This window comes from Mytilus californianus, unplaced genomic scaffold (assembly GCF_021869535.1).
Source record: "Mytilus californianus isolate M0D057914Y unplaced genomic scaffold, xbMytCali1.0.p SCAF_6, whole genome shotgun sequence".
In the NCBI taxonomy this organism is placed as follows: Eukaryota; Metazoa; Mollusca; class Bivalvia; order Mytilida; family Mytilidae; genus Mytilus; species Mytilus californianus.
Window position 1 is genome coordinate 67,245,727 of NW_026262712.1, and position 15,957 is coordinate 67,261,683.

Below are 15,957 nucleotides of genomic sequence, written 5' to 3' on the forward strand. Positions count from 1 at the left end.
TTTTAAGGTTTATAGTCAACAATTGTAAGTTCCCGCTTCTTTTATAAGCAATTATTGGTTTCCTCTGAAACAGAATTGTGCAGCCAGGTTTTTGTGAAATTAATTAAGCCCCAGTGTTTTGGTAATATTGTTTTTAGTTTTTTTTCCCGTTGTTTATGTTGCAAATTTAGTAAGTCAGTTAGTTCTGTTTAGTATAGAAATAAAGAGATGTGGTATGATTGCCAATGAGACAACTATCCACCAAAGTTCAAATGAAGTGGATGTAAGAAATTATAGGCATCCATTCGACCTTCAACAATGAGGAAACCCAATACCGTATAGTCGGCTATAAAAGGCCCCGACATGAAAAATATGAAACAATTCAATATAGAAAGCTAACGGCCTAATTTATAACAAAACATATTACGAAAAACAAATATGACAGACATGAACCAACGACAATTACTGAACTACAGGCTTCTGACTTGGGACAGACACATAAAGAATGTAGCGGGATTAAACCCTAACCTAGGACACTGGTGTTACATCACAACATAGTGTACGAAGAAATTATAAAAATCATTTGAAAAGGGCTTTACTCATCAGATCGATACAAAGAAGAAAAACAGCTAGCAAAAACACAGGCCGGACGTGGCAGGGTAACAACAACAAAAAGACACAAAGTACAGATGTGAGAGTACTCTCAGTTACTGGCAGCTAGTACAAAGCCAAAAACAACTAATAAAAAAAATGCATGTCTTGTATTTTCAAATACTTCGTCTATTCATAGGGGTGCGTATCATAGATGTTTTGGGATGGAAATATATGACAGTCGACTGGTATGCGTTATACATTGTGAAATATATGCCAGTCGACTGGTATGCATTATACATTGTGAAATATATGCCAGTCGACTGGTATGCGTTATACATTGTGTTAATCCATATTAACAGAATGTATAACGCATACCAGTCGACTGGCATATATTTCCGCCCCAAAACATCTATGATACGCGCCCCTGTGGTCTATTTCGTCTTTTTACCAGCGTTTTTTGAAAGACTGCTAGTATTTCTTATGTACCGCGCCTTGCATATATCCTTTAAATTAATACATTTATTTTATATGAGCTTTTTCTGTGAAGTATTGCAAAGTTTCAGTAGGCTTGATGTACGTTTTCATTTCTAAAATACCTTCATTTTGGAAGCGTTTGTCTTTGTATTAAACGACTGTCACGAAAGTTACACTTCATTTTGAGAAAATTGGTATGTACAATTTAGGTGGGTATATGCATTGTATTAGATACATAAGGCGAAAAGATCGTGTATTACGTCAGTCGAACTTGAATATATCATCCAGACATATCGTATTTAAATCTTAAACACAACAGTGTTTTTTTTTCGATGTGTCAAGCTTTGTTAAACATTTAGTAAATTCTTAGGTCGATTAATTCCGCCGATTGGGATTGTTCGACGCAAAAGTAAATATGTTATTTTCTAGAATAATTTCAAAAATCTTCAATATATTGTCTTGTAGTGCATGGGACTCGAATTTCGTAATTAGTTGGATCGAGGTAAATCAGTACTCGTTCAGTTTCGTCAAACTGAGGATTTGTGTACATGTTTTTGCTTCAAATATTGTTATTAGATAGCAGTTTTCTGGAGACTTTGAAGTCTAAATTATGTTTATAAAACTTGAAGTGTATAAGCATTTTGTTTTTGTAACAATGGACCCTTTGTCATCAATATAATGACCAATATCGTGAGCGGTACTCCACATTATAAAACAATTGGTCTACCGGAAATATTATTTCAGATATTTCCTGATGTTTGGGCTCATGGGTGAGCTTGGATGCTTTTATTGACACACAGGGAGCCATCATTCATTTATTTTTTATTTTCTGATATCAAAAATTGATTTTTTTTTATATCAGGAATTCGAATTTTTGATATCAAAATCATTTTTTGATATCAGGAAATCTATTTCTTGATATAAAAAAATAAATCATATTTTCTGATATCAAAAATTCGAATTTCTGTTATCAAAAAATCGATTTCCTGATATCAAAAAATGAATTTTTGATATAAAAAAATTGAATTTTTGATATCAAAAAATTGAATTTTTGATATCAGAAAATATTTTTTGATATCAGAAAATAAGGAATAAATAATAAAACGGCGCCTCATATGTTTGACCCAAGTTTCACTTTTTCGGTTAACATTCTTTTCAATAACTGAACTGGCTATGTTGTTTTTATATAATAAAAAAAAACGTCGTTTTTCAGTAAACAGTTAAGATGTAAGTTAACAAATAATCTATTGATGAGCGTTTTAATTTATATGACCAAAATCATCGTCATTCTATATATGTAACCGTTATATTTAAAATGCATTCAGAGACTTAGGATACATCATGTTCCTTCATACTCACGGTCGGTTCAAAATGTATTTTACAAGGTGCCTCTTAAAAAAATCTTTCCCAAAACATAACTGCTTCAATTTTAGTCTTAAAAATTGCACATATTATATATGAATTGTTTTTTTTAACTATTATTAGTTTAATTTTCAAATGAAACCTTATTGAAGATTGCAAAAGGTAAATCAATAGACATTCTGTTCAAAACCCGAAATTAACGGTATAGAAGAAGAGAAAATGTAATTTATCTTTAATCATGATCTCAGTTATTTCGATAATATACATTCGACCGAAACAATTAAAGAAATGAAGAAATAAATAGACAAATGTAAAACTTTCTTCCTTGTTCTATATGACATTAGCGGTGCATGATCGTATCCGTCAAACAAAACGATAATGGTCGGTTGTACTGTGTGATAAATAGAAGAATTCAATAACATACACTTATACCCGTATTGAATTTCCGTTCGATAAATCACATAAAAAGGTATATTAAGTTAAAAATACACACACTATTTGTACAGGTACAATATGGTTAATTGTTAGATTTCCTCTACTGATGTACCCTGTCGGTAAGAGTGGTTTCTTTTAACACTTTTTATTTACATTTTTTGTTATCTAAATGTTGAAGAAGTATGCCTTTGTTTTGTATGCTCAATTATAGAAATTTTTTTATGATAAAGCTGTTTAATTTTGGAATTGAAATGTTCAGTTTGGATGTTCGGTTTTACAGCTACATATTGATTACACGTGAACCTACACGATTAAATGATTGATTTATTTTTTGCTTAATATGAAAATATTCCATATAATATAAAAAATATGGTCGTTTCTTGGACTTCTCCCGTTCGGCAGTTAAGCTTTGGCTAAAGTTGGTGTATACAGTGGAAGTATAAATATGCTGCCACATCATGACATCCATGACATCCGGTCCGAATAAAGACAGTAAATTCTATGCCTCGTGTTGATAGAAAGTATGTCATTATTAAACATGTTAATGAACCCTTGCAACTTCTCTTTGCGGACCCAAGGGGGGGGGGCGTTGCATGGCGATCCAAGTCAAGAATACCCTCCTTTTCCTGTGGCAGTCGCAATTCTTGTCCATCATCTTGGTCGAAGCTCTTTGCAGAAATTACCTATTGCATCAATCGTTAATTTGTTCTCGTTCTGAATATACATACACTATTTGCCACTGGACGTCTAAAAAAGCAATGTATCTTAAAGACATTAGTATTTTATGTAATAAGAACAACAATTGACTTGGCAAGGGATCAAATGCACGAATTCCGTACTTGATGTCCTTTTCAGCCTAAGAAATAAAGCATTACAAAATCAATTGTTTTTAACTTTCAGATTATTGATAGGTATGTTCAAACTTTATAGATTGTAAGAACTTTTAAATGTTATGAATATTTACGAATATTTACGGTCGATTTATGAAGAACATACGATATTACTAATTTTCATTATGTTGAATCTTTAATCAAGACGATAGAATTTCTTGGGTACTGAAGGTACTGCTGCAGATCAGAAAAAAGAGGCTAGTATATTTCCTATCTTTGTGCATTCTCTCAAAAACTCATTTCAAAACACTATAACATCACGTACTTTTAAGACAAGACATTAACATTTGTATACAATTTTTATTTCATGGCAAGTGTTTGTTGAGAATAATAAATTTTATTTTGACAAAGGGAAATCTGTATTTTAATCAGTTTGTGAATCACTATTGTATATTTTTTCAGTACTGATTTTTGTAGATCCGATTTTGGAGCTTTGCATATGTATAGAATCCTCTCTTTTATTGACCGCATGCTGATTTCAATATTTTCGGTTTTCTGACAGTTGGATTTCTGTCTTATTGGCGTATAACCAAATTCGCCTTTTATTTGAAACAGCACTACGACGTTAAGAAAAAGAACAGGCGAACAACAGTCCAAAATCTTTACACATAAAACTGAAGATTGTGCTACATAAATCCTATAAAAAAAACTGGCAGTGAACTAAAGTGGTCTGGGCTGGTTAACAGTTTCTACTCAACTAAAAGCTTCGTGTTACTTATGTTACAATCGTTGATAATGGAGTCATAATCGACGAAACGGTAAAATAATGTAACAATTCTAAAATGCAACTGAATAATACTAAACCCCTTATATCTATTGACCTATAGGTGTAGACTTGTGTAATTATTTTGGAATACAGAAGACAGAGTCGATTGAAATAGACAAGACAGTCACTTGGAATAAATCAACAGAGTCTATTAAAATATAGAAGATAGGGTCGATCGGAAGAGAGAAGACAGAGTCACTTGGAATAAAGAAGACAGAGTCGATTGGAGTTAATAAGACAGAGTCGATTGGAATAAAGAATATAGGGTTGATTGGAATAAACAAGACAGAGTCGATTGGAATAAACAAAACAGAGTCGATTAGAATAATCAAGACAGGGTCGATTGGAATAAACAAGACAGTGTCGATTGAAATACAAGATCAAGCCGTAGCATGAGAGGGTGGCTACCACAGGTACCCTTTGTTTCAAGATTTATTCAATGGGGACTTTTTTTATCGTCTCATATCTCTATTTGGAGCAAATTACAGAACACTCCTTAAACTTAATGTGAATGAAAAATGAAAAATACAACGATACACAATTTTTTAATTTTCGCATTATATTTCCAACAATAGGAGTAAATATCTACTTCATATACATTATAGTAGGCAATCAGTTATTTCATGTTTGTTCAGACCGAACTAGAACAAATTAGCAATAAATACAATACGTAGGTCCTCTGTAATATGGGTCGTCCGGGATGAAGGTCGGTAAATTTGGACTGCCACTGGAAAATAAGGGTATATCGGATAAGGACAGACATGTTGCCTTGCAACAGGCTACCTACGGACTATCAAAGAGTTGTCGCAAGGGTTCTTATCGTGCAGAGACGCAGAGCACTCTCTCTACACATAAAACTGAAGATTGTGCTACATGAATCCTATAAAAAAAACTGGCAGTGAACTAAAGTGGTCTGGGCGGGTTAACAGTTTCTACTCAACTAAAAGCTTCGTGTTACTTATGTTACAATCGTTGATAAGGGATTCATAATCGACGAAGCGGTAAAATAATGGAACCATTCTAAAATGCAACTGAATAATACTAAACCCCTTATATCTATTGACCTATAGGTGTAGACTTGTGTAATTATTTTGGAATACAGAAGACAGAGTCGATTGGAATAGACAAGACAGAGTCACTTGGAATAAATGACACAGAGTCGATTAAAATATAGAAGACAGTGTCGATTGGAAGAGAGAAGCTAGAGTCACTTGGAATTAAGAAGACAGAGTCGATTGGAGTTAATAAGACAGAGTCGATTGGAATAGAGAATATAGGGTTGGTTGGAATAAACAAGACAGAGTCGATTGGAATAAACAAAATAAAGTCGATTAGAATAATCAAAACAGGGTCGATTGGAATAAACAAGACAGTGTCGATTGAAATAGAAGATCAAGCCGTAGCATGAGAGGGTGGCTACCACAGGTACCCTTTGTTTCAAGATTTGTTCAATGAGGACTTTTTTTTATCGTCTCAAATCTCAATTTGGAGCAAATTACAGAACACTCCTTAAACTTAATGTGAATGAAAAATGAAAAATACAACGATACACAATTTTTTAATTTTCGCATTATATTTCCAACAATAGGAGTAAATATCTACTTCATATACATTATAGTAGGCAATCAGTATATTTCATGTTTGTTCAGACCGAGTTAGAACAAATTAGCAATAATTACAATACGTAGGTCCTCTGTAATATGGGTCGTCCGGGATGAAGGTCGGTAAATTTGGACTGCCACTTGAAAATAAGGGTATATTGGATAGGGACAGACATGTTGCCTTGCAACAGGCCACCTACGAACTATCAAAGAGTTGTCGCAAGGGTTCTTTTCGTGCAGAGACGCAGAGCACTCTCTCTACACATAAAACTGAAGATTGTGCTACATGAATCCTATAAAAAAAACTGGCAGTGAACTAAAGTGGTCTGGGCGGGTTAACAGTTTCTACTCAACTAAAAGCTTCGTGTTACTTATGTTACAATCGTTGATAATGGAGTCATAATCGACGAAACGGTAAAATAATGTAACAATTCTAAAATGCAACTGAATAATACTAAACCCCTTATATCTATTGACCTATAGGTGTAGACTTGTGTAATTATTTTGGAATACAGAAGACAGAGTCGTATGGAATAGACAAGACAAAGTCACTTGGAATAAATAATACAGAGTCGATTAAAATATAGAAGATAGGGTCGATTGGAAGAGAGAAGACAGAGTCACTTGGAATAAAGAAGACAGAGTCGATTGGAGTTAATAAGACAGAGTCGCTTGGAATAAAGAATATAGGGTTGATTGGAATAAACAAGACAGAGTCGATTGGAATAAACAAAATAGAGTCGATTAGAATAATCAAAACAGGGTCGATTGGAATAAACAAGACAGTTCCGATTGAAATACAAGATCAAGCCGTAGCATGAGAGGGTGGCTACCACAGGTACCCTTTGTTTCAAGATTTGTTCAATGGGGACCTATTTTCATCGTCTCAAATCTCAATTTGGAGCAAATTACAGAACACTCCTTAAACTTAATGTGAATGAAAAATGAAAAATACAACGATACACAATTTTTTTAATTTTCGCATTATATTTCCAACAATAGGAGTAAATCTCTACTTCATATACATTATAGTAGGCAATCAGTATATTTCATGTTTGTTCAGACCGAGCTAGAACAAATTTGCAATAAATACAATGCGTAGGTCCTATGTAATATGGGTCGTCCGGGATGAAGGTCGGTAAATTTGGACTGCCACTTGAAAATAAGGGTATATTGGATAGGGACAGACATGTTGCCTTGCAACAGGCCACCTACGGACTATCAAAGAGTTGTCGCAAGGGTTCATATCGTGCAGAGAGCAGAGCACTCTCTCTACACGAGGCATTGGATTTAACGTCCCCATTCAAACCGGACGTGACTGTGTATTTATACATCCCACACAGTCAAACAGTTGCCCTTCTTCAGCAAGAGATTTAGCTGCCGGTCGGAAGAAGATAAAAAAGGACCACATTTTTATTCCCAGTCACCCTTTGAGATTCAATGTTTAATATCTATGTGTTAATTTTTAGGATTGATTAATAAATTATTGATTGTTGTTGACAATGTTTGCTTTTAAAAACTTTCACTGTCAAATATTTCATTCATAACTCAGACGAGATATTTAGAGCGCCATTGACTAAAGAGGTTTTAATGTGTTAGTCACAAACAAAAATTTTACCTTTGATTTTATAATACAAGTCATGAACGAAACCAGCAAGTGGCTGTTGTAATTTTTACATGGAAAGAGCATACACGACACCCTACCAATACGTAGATTTGACGTTCCCATTTGAGACAGCTGCGTATTTAATCATCCCATTCAGCTATAAGAACCCATTTCAGTATGGGCCTTACTACCGGACGGGAAAAATTCTTGTAAATATATGTGTATAATTCAGTGAACTTTTAAACCATGATTGGAAAAAGGTTGATTGATTGTTTGTCAGGATTTTCTGACGAGAGACAAACTCACTTAAATACCAAAGTCAAACTGAGATAAAGATTATATACTTATATATATCTTAGCTGGTGCAAGTATAAAAACCTTTTATGTCGTTTTTTCAAGTTCACATTTACATAGTCTGGGGTTAAATTATTTTAGACATCAACAACTTTGTTTGAAACATTCAAGGAAAAATTTTGGACAGAAGCATCTTTCCTCTGAAGAAAAAAGTTTGCAATTTTTCCCTATTTTACTGTTGAATGGAATCAGTTTTTGGCAGTCAGCAATACACATTTACACTGACAGTGGCAATCGTGGGCGAGACATATGTTTCTGCGGGACCTTTTAGTATTATCATTTTAGGTAGATGTCCCGAATTGCAAAAACATTTGTTGATTGATTGAATGATTAATTGATTGTTGATGTATACTGCTGTTAGAGTTTAAAGCCACTCTTTTTTTTCCCGTGGGATTGACTGGGGTGTAGACATATGGTCATTCCTTGGAATTCTCCCGTTCCAGCAGTTTAACCCTAACTAAAGTGGTGCATCCGTTTGGCTGTGTGGGATGCATAAATACCCAGTCAAGTCCGGTCGGAATGGGGATGTGACCTTATCTGATCCCAGATGTGGCCTGATGTAAAACAACATACCCCCTTTTTTTCAGTCGCAGTCAAAATGTTAACCTGTTCTCGTCCTGAACATGCATGAAATATTTGCCACTTGACAATTATCAAACAACAATCAATAAATTAATAAGCACTTTTGGCTATATCTTGCAGTTCAATTAATATTAGTAGAGGAAGCCGGAGTAACCAGAGAGAACCACAGAACTTCGGCATGAAAACTGGCATTCCGGGTCAATTAAGATCGGAGTCGAACGCACCTGCCAGACCACTCGGCAGCCAAGGCCCCCGATACATTTGTACCTAGATAAGTCAATCTATAGAGAACTATAGCAATTGCGGGATCAGGATAATATCCGCGGTCTGAAATTAGTGTCACTTGATGGGATTTTACCTGGTGAATGTTTACATGTTTTATACGACCACAAATACATGTATTTACCGGCATGTTTTATAACAAATGCCAATTAAAACTTGAATATTTTATTTTGTAGTTGATCTATGGAAACAGTCGAGGAAAAGATATTATAAAATGTAAGACTTGCTCAGCACATCATAACATTGAACATCTGTCTTTTTATTTTTATTTTTTACACATCGAATTAAACAAGAATCACAAGATAGAGCATTTCTCAATATATTACGAACACTCTTACCCCAAATATATATGTGCGGTCTTAACGATGTATTCTCAATAAAATGATAACTCATCATATATAACAGGACAAAAATTGTGTACGCCAGACGCGTGTTTTGTCTACAAAAGACTCATTAATGACGATTCAATAAAAACATTAAAAAGGCCAAATAAAGTACGAAGTTGAATAGCATCGAGGACCCCAAATTCCGCAAGGTTTTGCCAAATGCAGCTAAGGTGATCTATTCCTGGGTTAGAAAATCCTTAGTATTTGTAAACAGTTAATTTTTAACCATGACCAAATCAATGATAATTCGTGTCTAATGTTAGATATTTATAATAAGGTTCATTTGTCTAGAATTGAATCTTTGCTGCACATCATATTTTTCTTATATTTTTCCCTGAACTTCTCTTATCTTGCTGCACAGATATATCACGTGAAATATATATGAACAATAATTGGTGAGTTCTGGTGACGTATACAGCCAGTAGAAAGATAAGCAATAGCATCATTACAGAGAACGTGCCAAATATTGAAGAATTCCATTTGTCAGTGTTTGCAAGGTTATTAATGTTTGTTTCTAGATTCCCACTGTAACTGTTAAAGAAAGCCCAGGTTACGTGTTCCGTCTATAAACTAGATATTTACAATACAACAGATTGTTTTGCCTTTTGTCATGTCGGAGCTTTTTTAAGCTTACGATACGGTATGATCTTGTTCATTGTTGAACGTAGGGGCCTCGGTGGCCGAGTGGTCTTATAGTCGAACTACTGTATCACTAGCCTGTCAACACTGAGTTTGTAAGTTATAATCCCGCACGTGGCAGGTGCGCTCGACTTCAATCTTAATTGATTAGGATTGTTAGTTTTCCTACCAAAGAACGGTGGTTCTCTTTGGGCACTACGGCTTCCTCCATGAATAAGAAAAATTACCGCCAATGCCGCCCAAGAAAATAAATGGTAAATGTGTCCATGGAATACATATGATGCCCCCGCTTGCATATAATGTTATAAAGGGACATAACTAGAGAACTGTAAAATTGACGCCACCCAAATTCGAACTTAATCTGAGTTTTGTGGTAATAAGCATTGTGTATAAGTTTCGTAACATCTATGAGTTTGACTGTCCCTCTGGTATCTTTCGTCCCTCCTTGATAGAGTCAAGCTGAAGTTAGAGAACGGAAACGAAAAATTCAGCAATTTTTTCATTACTTAAAGGGGCATAACTCTTGAACAATATAAGAAACCGCCACCCCATTTCAAACTTGATCTCAGTTTTGTGGTAATAAGCATTGTGTATAAGTTTTATAACATTTGGTAGAGGCAAACTAAAGTTAGAGAACGAAAATTAATTTTGGTACGTACGTACGGACGGACGGACATAAAGACGGACAAGGGTAACACTTAATACCCCCTTGGCTGAGGCGGGGGCATAAAAATAGCACAATAGTGCTGAAAATAGCGTTAAACACCAATCAATCAATCAATCTTTATTGAAATCGTATGATGACCTCTACGTCATTTGGTCTCTGATGTATAGTTGTTTCATCGGCAATAAAACCACATCTACTAAGCTTTTATAAACAATTATGAATAAGCAATCACATTTATAACTTTTTTCAAGAGTCAAAAGCTAATGTCTTAATGTGCTGTGGCAATTTGCATAACTAAAAAGGGGGTGGGCCTTGATAACAAAAGTGTTCTTTTTTTTTGATACAGTATGATTTTCCCGATAATCATGAAAACTTATCAAATATACTTCCATCCCTATTCTTTTGCATTATATTTCAACTACACTATTGGGGTGAATTTTCTAGCTTAAGCCTTTGACGCACAGCCACTATAAGCAATTTTGTTTTTCTTGTTTTTTTTTTTTTCTTATACTTTTTCACTTTTTCAGATGTAATGCTTAGTGTCATCATTTTCTGGATATCGTTTGATCCTGTAAAAAACACTTTACATTGGATGACGGTGGACAGTCTTTTGAGAGAGAATGAAGGCGTGCTGTGTGTAATGTTTGTTGGTGGTTTAGGCAATCATATATTCCAATTCGCATCAACTTTCGGAATTGCAAAATCCAAAAATATGACGGTTGTGTTAAATAGTGATTCTTTTCTCAGTGAAGTATTCAAAATCAATGTAAAATTTAACAAAACTGATTTGTTTTGTAAACAACAGAAATCACTTGATGAAAAACTGCCTGCTGCTTATGATCCAAGTTTAAGAAAGTTCAACTCTTCTTATAGTTTTCGTTTAAGAACGTATCTTCAGTCATGGAAATATTTTCATGAATACGAAAAACCTCTCAGAAACCATCTTACTTTTCGTGATCACATAGTCAAAAAAGCGAATAGCATAATAAAACAAATCTTGACGAAGTACTCTAGATCTAGAACAAACGTGACCTTAGTTGGCGTTCATATTAGGCGAGGTGATATGGTAAACAACAAGCAAGGTTTTACTGTTGCTACGCCTGAATATATAGTGAAAGCAGTTAATTATTTTTTAAACAAGTACAACGACGTTATATTCATTGTAGCATCTAATGGGTTAGAATGGGCAAAACAAAACATGCCTGGGAATATTCGTGTAGAATATGTTCATGAAAAAAGAACTATTGACATGGCAACATTATCTTCCTGTGATCACACCATTATGACTGTTGGTACTTTTGGTTGGTGGTGTGCCTGGTTGGCAGGAGGTGATGTAGTATACTTCAGTCGTCCATCAGTGAAGGGTTCTTGGTGGGACAAAAGAATTAACTTGCGTGATCACTTTTATTCCCATTGGATTGGGATACCTTGATTAACTTATGAAAATATATGTTGATGCCGGGACAACTGTAATGAAACGTTTGTAGTAAAAACAAGACAAAGTATTGATGTGCCATAGTTTGTTTTTTTTTAAATTCGTTAAGAAGAGAAGAAAAATTCTCAAGTTTTTACGACGAACATTTGACGTTAACTTGATGGGGAAAATACCACATGCACTTTGGGGGTCGAACGTAAGAAAAAAAACGAATACATTATCAAACTGAGGCTAAAATGCACAGGTTAATCTTTAAAAATCTGTTAATCACGAAAATACATATTTAATAGTATACGTTTTTTGTAGTCTATCACAAATGCTCTTTGTAGCACCACAGAAATATTTGTTACGGTTTGTGCCGTTACATTTTTACAACTTGTACACGTGGATTTCTGTTCAGAAATTTATTTATTGATCGGTGTTTAACGCCACTTCAGCACTATTGTGCTATTTCGTGGCGGTCAGTTTTTATTGGTGGAGAAAGCCGGAGTGACCGGGGAGAACCACCGACCTTCGGTAGGAAAACTATAAAAACCCAATCAACTATGATTGGAGTCGAGGGCACCTGCACCGTGCGGGATTCGAACTCCCAACCTCCGTGTTGACAGGCTAGTGACACAGTGGTTCGACTACTTAGGCTATTCTGCCACCTAGGCCACCTCAGTAATCGCAAAAACAGGATAAACCTTTAGTGGTCTATCCTATATTAATGTTAAAATATTATTTCAGTCCGAATGTCCTTATTTGCTTTCTTTCGATAACTATGATACATCGATAACTTTAATTTGTAGTTTTTGTCAAAATGTCTGACTCTACCTATTGAACAGCATTGCCTTTTTATAAGAATTTATTACCGTCAGCTTGTTAAGTACATGTGTTCAGCATCAAACATACACACTGTTCAATTAGAGAAAATTGAAATCAATTACAAAGCCTGGAAAAAAGTAATATTGTATAATACCATGTGAGTAATCAACACTTCGGAAAGTTCCCCGCTTCGCAGTACATATACTTTGAAACAGGCGAAAGTATGTGAAGGAAGATAACTCAAGCGTATATATATATATATGTAAGAGGCATTTTATTAAATTTAGGCATTTATAAGATGCCGGAAAACTTTACGCATTTTCTGAAATGCCTTTGAGATTTAGGCATTTTATATAATGACTATTTTTTTCAGGCTTTTTACAAATGCCCAGAAAGATTAAAAGGCATTTTACAAAATGCCTGAATTATTTTATAGAATGAAATTTTCACAAAAATTGTATGGAAGAACACAGCAATTTTATCTATGATAATTACTGAATGTTAACGCTTGCTGGTAAGTAGATTAGAATCTAATTATCAAAAATAAAGTCTACTGAATTATTTAAAATTCCCACAAGTACTGAACTCGACTATTATTTGTTATTTCATCAAAATATTTGGATGGAAGGTTCTGTTGATCATTTGTCCTGATTTTTTGGCAATACATCATTTGGCATTAAATCTGGTCTTAGCACTACAACCACATTTGGTGAAACCCGGACCATGACAATTTCAGCTCTGTCAACTTTTAAACGTTTGAAAAACATGGGGTTTTTTAAGCAGCACACGTATAAATATCTTCTTTTCACGTGTTTCCAAAAGATTTGAAGTAAAATTATAATGATTATGTTAACTTACATCTTTTGGGTTATCAGGGCATTCACCAGAATGAATCAGATATTCTCATAGTAGGTGATGCATGCTTAGTAGGAGACGCTTACACTTTGGACGGATGCACATTGATTTGCCTCTTTTTGATTGGTTGTTTTTATTTTAACATCAGTACACTACTGTCGCCTTAATTCATCAGATTGTGAAGACCTAAGAATGTCCTGGAGGTAGTGACGATGATAATCATATCTTCATTTCACAACCAAACACGACCTTGTATAGTGAAACCAAAGCTTTAGAGGGAAATTCGTTTTGCTGTGCAGCATGTATGAATATGATGCCTTTTGTAAGGAAAGTACCACGCTCTCTGAACGTTTAAGAACACTTCTTAAAAAGGTGCCTTTTGGAAAGTAACATCTGTCCCTACCCAATATACATTCTTTTCAAGCGGCAGTCAATAATTTTGTCCCTTACCCAAAAAATCTATTGTAGAACTTACCTATTTGATTTATATCATTTTTTCTCGTCCTGAAATATTTGCCACTGAACGCAAACAAACAACAATTAGTAAATCAAACATTATCCTTCTTTTGTTTTGAATCTAGATTTTCTAAAAATTGTCTTTAAATTTTGATTCATTGTGAGAACAATTTGTCCTTCTGTAACAAGAAGGCATAAAATTACTATCTGAAATAATAAGTAAGTACAAACTTAATGTGTTTCACTAAAAGAACCTATTACAGACATACAAACTTTCCCATGTAGTATTTGAAGAATAAACTTAATTTTACTGTACCATTAGGCATTTCATTTGCAAGATATTGTGTTTTTGTCATATCTCAATGATATTCTAATCTTTTTCTACAAATTACTGAAACTGACTATTGCTTACATCCACTTTATTTGAACTTGGGTGGATAGTTGTCTCATTGGCAATCATACCTCATCTCCTTATTTTTATAGGTATTTTTAGTCATTTTATATATGCCTGTCAAGTATAGGCATTATGTAAATTGCCGGAAAATTCAGTCATTTTACAAAATGCCTGTAACGTATATAATGATTGTGTTTCAATACAGACGAGATTGTCCATGAATTCGCCATGTACAACACATTCATGAAACATACACAAAAAAAGCCATCCAAAACTGGCAAAAGAAATGACAAATGGTACAAAGCACAAGGTTCAAGATCAAATGTTCCAAAATGATATACATTTATATACATGATAATAAAGTATGTAGACTGATTATTTCCTTATTCTTTAAAATATAAATATCCTATATCCAAATGATAAGAATTGAATTCAATAACCTTGATACCTTAACAAAAGAATAGGAAATAAATAGCTTTCTGTTAAACTGGCAAATATATAATGAACTGAGTTATCTGTTAGTTTCGTAGATTGCAAATAGTTATAAACCAGGAAATGTGTCCATAGTACACCATGCCAAAATGGGTCAAAATGGTTATTTGGCATATTATCACAGGCTCTTGTTTCTATCCATGGGAAGGTCGACTATCCATATATAATAGACCTCTAACTTCTATTATACATGGATAGTCGACCTTCCCATGAATGTAACAAGTGCCTGTGCATATTATATAATCATTTTAAAATTCACTCCCCCTTCCCAAAAAAAAGGGAGCATGTGTAATAAATTTCAAGTTGATGTGACCACAACCTTATGATATACTACCTAACCAAAACTTTAACCTGAGATTTAACAAATAATTGAATCCTGAAAACGGATAAAAACCATAATTTGGCATGTAATTTATTAAGTTCATTTCATAATCAGCATATTTTCTTAGTTCAAAGTTGATGTGAACACAACTTCATGGTAAACTACATGGACCAAAAACTTAAACCTGATATGGTACGGACGGACTAACAGACCTAGGAATGGACGGACGCCTATACTAAAAACATACTGATGTCCTTTACTATAGTAGGCAGAAGATAAACTGGTACAACAGGAATCGCCTTCACGGTACACCATACTACATCAATCACTAACACCCGACTCATGCGACGCCTTCACGGTACAACATACTACATCAACCACTAACACCCGACTCATGCGACGCCTTCACAGTACAACATACTACATCAGCCACTAACACCCGACTCATGCGACGCCTTCACAGTACAACATACTACATCAACCACTAACACCCGACTCATGCGACACCTTCACGGTACAACATACTACATCAACCACTAACACCCGACTCATGCGACGCCCTCAAGGTACAACATACTA

General features: G+C 34.5%; 1 protein-coding gene across 6 annotated transcripts; it reads left to right on the plus strand.

Annotated features, from left to right (window-relative positions):
• The first annotated feature begins 2,876 nt into the window (after positions 1 to 2,876).
• On the plus strand, positions 2,877 to 12,133 carry LOC127706077 (galactoside alpha-(1,2)-fucosyltransferase 2-like). Of its 6 annotated transcripts, XM_052210529.1 has the most exons (6): positions 2,878 to 2,963; positions 4,562 to 4,913; positions 5,571 to 5,925; positions 6,585 to 6,939; positions 9,102 to 9,141; positions 11,145 to 12,133. In XM_052210529.1, exons 4-6 carry the CDS (start codon positions 6,919 to 6,921, stop codon positions 12,047 to 12,049), a joined length of 966 nt encoding a protein of 321 aa, XP_052066489.1. In that variant the 5' UTR covers positions 2,878 to 2,963; positions 4,562 to 4,913; positions 5,571 to 5,925; positions 6,585 to 6,918; the 3' UTR covers positions 12,050 to 12,133. The 6 variants fall into 6 exon arrangements, with proteins under 6 accessions (XP_052066491.1, XP_052066492.1, XP_052066494.1 ...); XM_052210531.1 differs by lacking the exon at positions 6,585 to 6,939 and having other exon boundaries at positions 2,877 to 2,963; XM_052210532.1 differs by lacking the exon at positions 4,562 to 4,913 and having other exon boundaries at positions 2,877 to 2,963.
• The last annotated feature ends 3,824 nt before the right edge of the window (positions 12,134 to 15,957 follow it).